General features: G+C 33.8%; 1 protein-coding gene across 1 annotated transcript in view; it reads right to left on the minus strand.

Moving 5' to 3' along the window:
- Positions 1–5,806, minus strand: part of arfrp1 (ADP-ribosylation factor related protein 1) — a 6,841-nt gene continuing 1,035 nt past the window's right edge. The window contains exons 3-7 of the mRNA XM_077197649.1: positions 5,724–5,806; positions 5,537–5,618; positions 3,262–3,332; positions 2,433–2,533; positions 1–433 (exon numbers count right to left, since the gene is read on the minus strand). Coding sequence (XP_077053764.1) covers positions 346–433; positions 2,433–2,533; positions 3,262–3,332; positions 5,537–5,618; positions 5,724–5,806 — 425 coding nt within the window. The 3' untranslated portion in view covers positions 1–345. The remainder of the gene's footprint in view (positions 434–2,432; positions 2,534–3,261; positions 3,333–5,536; positions 5,619–5,723) is intronic.

Here is a 5,806-nt window from a genome sequence, read left to right on the forward strand (position 1 = left end):
TTTGTTTTCCATCTCTGCTGTTTATTATATAATGGGTTAGTAATTACAACTAAGGTTTTGAGTCTGAAAAACAACACCTCTTGAAATTCTATATGAGGAATGTCTTCATTATTTTAGTAACTATTGATAAAAATAAAAAAAAGCTTAAAACTCATCAGAAATCAAGACTGGAGGTGTCAGTTCAGGATATAAATATCTACAATGTCACAGCATAGATATCAAACTTGAGGTCTGCAAGAGCATCAGCCAAATATAATATCATAACTTACATGTCCTCAGAACAACTGCATCTTCTATGCATTTACAGAAATCCTTACACACACACACACACACACACATGATGTTCTATGTGATGTCTTTTTGTCTGGGAGGGCGGTGAATGTTCCGGATCACACATTTGACCATCCATTCAATGCCGTCATTCACTCCCTGCCTGAAAAACACAACGGCACAGAAACACACACTGTTTAAACAACCAGCAAATCCAGTGGAGCACAAGTGTAGAGCAAGAAGTACTGGATCTTTTCTGTGCACGTGAGATCAGTTAATGCACACATTGGGTCTCATTCATGAAACATTCGTAAATATACGAGTAAATATGCGAGTGATTTGCGCGTAAAGAGACCTTCCCGAAAACTCTTCTCCTGATTCACAAATACTTCGTAAACGTCAGATGTGATCGTGAAATGTGTGTGTGTGTTAATGAATTCCAATCAGTCGTGAATGGGATGCGCGTGCACGTTCGTTCTCAATTACCATAAATCCCGCCCATTAAATCCGACTGACAACTATATATGGGCATCATTTTATGACATGAATGCGAATGAAAAAGAAAAAATTCTCAGATGCAGAAATTGAAGTTTTATTATCAGAAGTTCATTCAAAACGCCACATTTTATTTTCAAGCGTACATAGTGGCGTATCGGGTCCTAAAAGCAGCATATTACAGATGCAGTCAATGGAGTTTCATCTGTTAATCGAACATTCCCAGAAGTGAGAAGAAAATGGTTCGACATTAAACTTGAGAGCAAAAAACGAATTAGTTCACTTCGGAAAAATCGTATTAAAACTGGAGTAGGACCACCATCGCAGATGCTATTACTAGCTCTCATAATAAGAAAAACCGTATGTAATTACTATATATAATATTTTTTCAAAATGCTGTGTAAATATGTACCCGATTTAGGTGAATTAAATTGCAGCCTTATTAATGAGCAAAACGTTCGTGTGTTAAGCGCACTATTTACGCGTGGCTGGGAGCAGGTGTAGATTTCTTGCGTACCAACTAACATTTGGAAAATACAAACATTTTAATGAATCCGAAAATTTACGCCAGAACCACTTTACACACAATTTACACAAAAATTCGTTCAGCTCGTGTTTGATGAATGAGACCCATTTAGTCTAGATTAGAACTACAATAACCATCATGTTTACACGACGCCTCATCGCTTACTATTTTTCTCAACATTGGGACAAGAGAGCTGTCGGTCAATAAATGGGAAAACAAAGTAACTTGCGTTAATTATTTGAAAAAGTAACAGATATTTTGTTTTATATAACGCATAACTTTTAGGGGCTGTGCAACGATTAATCGCATCCAAAATAAAAGTTTGTGTTTACATAATATATGTGCACTATTATTTGGTATTTATAAATACACACACATGCATAATATACATGCATGTGTGTGTATTTTAGGGCTGCACAATATATCGAAATATAGCAAATGTATATATCGCGACATGCATATCGCAACAGCATGAACAAAAGACAAAGAGAAAATCACTCGCTGCTCTCGGCTGAATAACTTACGTAGCTTTAATAAAAATCAGGATATATTTAATTAATAGAGTGAAAACTAAACAGTGTTTTATTTTTACATTTGATTATTCAGTTTCTGTTGTTAAATAATCCTAATGTAGGATAAGCCGAAACCCTGAACCCCGTGAATACACTGATGTTAAAATAACACTTCTAATGCGTCAGTAAAACACTGATGTTCACTTTCAGAAGTTGTAGGGATGTTTTCTTGTCACAAAAAGAATGTGAAACACGTAAGTAGGTTATATAATTTTAAAGATATTTAAGTTTATTTTACACGCTTTAAGCATTATCGTATCGCATATCGAATATCACAGTTATCGCATATCGCACTTTTCTTCAATATCGTGCAGCCCTATATACAAAATAATTGTACACACACACATTTATTATGTAAACACAAACCTTTATTTTGGATGCGATTAATCGTTGCACAGCACGAGTAACTTTTCTGGTTACTTGAAAAGTAATCTGATTATCTAACTCAAGTTCCTTGTAATGCGTATCCCCCAAAACTGCTTAAAGGTCATAAACACAGTTTTTGATGTTTCCTCAGTGTTTCGGTGTGTCTCCACTGAGTGCACTTGAACACAGAAGACGAGACGTACCCTGATAAAGCACAGCAGGGCTGCACCAGACAGTCTCTCTTCCCGATTCTGGGAGCGCAGTCACTGAAAGCCGTCTTAATGTCGGGGACAGACATGCAGTTCTGAGGAACACAGATTCAGATTATTTCATTTAATGCCATGTCAGCATTCAAAGCTATGTTCATGGCAAAAATTCAATTACAAACATCATTTAAATACAATAAAAACAAAAACAGCAAGTCATATTATACAAGATTATTTCAATTAGCATATTTATTTAACATAATCCAAAACCGTTTCAGGCATAATCTTATTAAATATGTCCTTAAATGAATAAACTTCATAAAAGAGCATTCTGCTTGTATTAAGTCCAGGACAATCTAATAAAATTAGGGCTGTGAAAAGATTAATCGCATCCAAAATAAAAGTTTTAAGTATATTTAGTTTGTATATATATAAATACACACACATGCATGCATACATTTAAGAAAAAAATGTTATTAATATATAAAATATTTATATATAATATAAATATATACATGCAAATATTTCTTAAATATATACATGCATGTGTGTGTATTTATATATATATATATATATATATATACACAAAATAATTCTACACAGTGCACACACATATATTATGTAAATACAAACTTTTATTTTGGATGCGATTAATCGCAAATAATCTTTTCACAGCCCTAAATAAAATGTTTGAGAGATAAGGGAATCTTACAAAATATGCATAAAGTTGGGTCTTCCTGAGGAACACAAGACAAAACATTATTACACTGGAAATGAAGGAGCACAGCGCCACCTAGAGACGTGACCGCGCACACACACTTCATACCTCGACGTCTTGTTTGTTTGCCAGTACGAGAAGAGGAACTCCTTCCAGAACTTCACTGCTGATCATTTTCTCTGAACATCAAGTCAGTTCACATTAGACAAGGCTTCAGTTAAACACTTTTGGTATAAACTGCACAAGTTCCACCCGATTAGAAAGTCAAGTCATTTCTATAGGGCTTTATACAATAGAGAAACACAGAAATAAACAGGAAAACAACACAATCAACGAGGCAATCAAATATATGAGACAAAATCAAAAATCTACTATAAAGCAGCAACAGAAGACAATAGTGTCGCAATTCAGATTTGGGGCCTGTACCATGACGGTAGTTGAACAAACTCAGGGTTACAGGATTAGTTTAGAGTTGACAAAACCAAACCAATCCAACCAGGCTTTGTTGGTACCATGATGCTGATCATTAACTTTCTCTGTCAACTCAGGCTTTGATCCTGAGTTTAGGAGTTTAAGTGTGACATCAGTAGCGAACAGCCAATCACATGTTGAGAAAGAGTGAAACTGAGATTCATTTCTCGCGAGAGAAGCAGCGCAATTCACTTATTAAATAAAAGTATTAAAATAGTAAGATTTTAAACAAATTTACACAGTAAGAAGAAAACAGCGGTCTATGAAAGAGGACAACTAAAACAAAAGGTCTGGCTACTGTATATCAGTGCAAGTAAAAGTTGTGAAGTTATTTTATACAGCTGATAAAGTATAGAGAGAATTGAACATTTAAGCTCACATGTAGTCATTTTATAGCTTCATCTATTGATGCTAAAGCGTATTTATATTACCTTTATATATTTATTCATTTAAACTGCGTAATAATAATTGATGAACTAAAATTGTGCATGTGTGATTGATAAAGGGTATAATAATGACATGAATAATATCTAAATCATACAAATTTATTATTCTAAATAAGCATCACTAAAAGCCAGATGATTTTGTCTTTAAAAATCATTTGCTATGTAGTGACCTTTAATTTGGAGTAGAAACAGGTGGAGTGACTTTATCGCATCAGACATGTGACACTTTGCTCACAGCTGATTGGTCCAAGTTCGGTTTGCAACCTCTGACCTGGAACATAACCTGACCCGGACCAGGTTAGCCGTGGAGCGTAAGTTACTATGGCGATGAACACTGCTAAAAGCCAAACCACTTTCATGGTCCCTAAAACCCAGGATTGACGCAAACTAAGCTAAAACATAGCTGGCTAGCCACCTAAACCGGCTTCATGGTATAGGCCCCATTTCAATAACGGAGTAGATACTGCAAAATTATATTTATATTTCATTCTGTTTTGTTCATGTCACTTAGAGTAAATCTTTTTTTTTTTTTTACTTGAAATCATATATAATAATAAAAAATATAATAAAATAGGTCTTTTTAGGTCGATTTCCTTTAATGTTATGTAAAAATGTATAATATATATATTTTTTATAATATTATTGGTAACCGTTTAAAATAAGGTTCCATTATTTAACATGAACTAAATGAAAAATACTAAATCTTAGTTAATGTTTATTTCAACACTTACTAATATATCATTAAAATCAAAAGTTGTATCTGTTAATATTATTTAACGGACCTTGAGAGAACAATGAACAGTTGGATTTTTATTATATAATGTAAACAATGATTAATAAATACTATAGCAATACATTTGTTACAGTATTTATTAATCATTGTTAACATTATAAAACAAAAATCCACCCGTTCATTTTTTGTTCAAGGTCCATTAAATAATTTTTAACAGATGCAACTTACTAATGATAACTAATTGGTCCTTACTGTGAAGTGTAACCGGCATTTATAATATAATATAACATAATATAAAATAAAATAAAACACGTGCTTTCATGTCATATGAAGGATGACCTTTGCATATCTTTGTGTGCACTTCATAACCATGTTTATATTCTTTATTCTCTGCCAGATTATGATTATTATATACCAGATTATGCCCTGTTTCTCTCCAACGCATCAAAATAAAATATCATGCATTTGATGGCATTTCTTACAGCACTTAAATTTCCTTTATTTTGGATGACAAAATATGACTGTTATTATAAGACTGAAATATTAGATCAGATAACCACGTTCAAACGATTAAACAAACATAATGACAGGCCTAAATCTGCTTCTGACCGCAGTTTCTGAATGAAAATATCTGAGCATCTCTTCTGCTGACGTGAAACTTTGTGTGACGTTATATGAAAAATGCTGCTGATTGTTCATGTTCTGATTGATTCCTCATTTTAGTAAAACTCACCGAAAGCCTCCTTCGACTCGCCCAAGCGCTCCTCATCGGTGGAGTCAATGACATAGATCACGCCGTGACATTCTGCATAGTACTAAAACATGGTAAATATGACATTACAAACAGATTAGTTCTTCTGTATTGGATTTATATAATGCACTCAAGGAAAAATCAGGATCACATTTAGTGAACATGTCACCTTGTCCCACAAAGACTGCAGTTCTTCTTGTCCTCCAAGATCCCAAAACATCAGACGAGCTTTTCCCACATCAATGGTGCCGA

This window comes from Siphateles boraxobius, unplaced genomic scaffold (assembly GCF_051911475.1).
Source record: "Siphateles boraxobius isolate OS27281-9 unplaced genomic scaffold, OSU_SipBor_1 41, whole genome shotgun sequence".
Taxonomy (NCBI): Eukaryota; Metazoa; Chordata; class Actinopteri; order Cypriniformes; family Leuciscidae; genus Siphateles; species Siphateles boraxobius.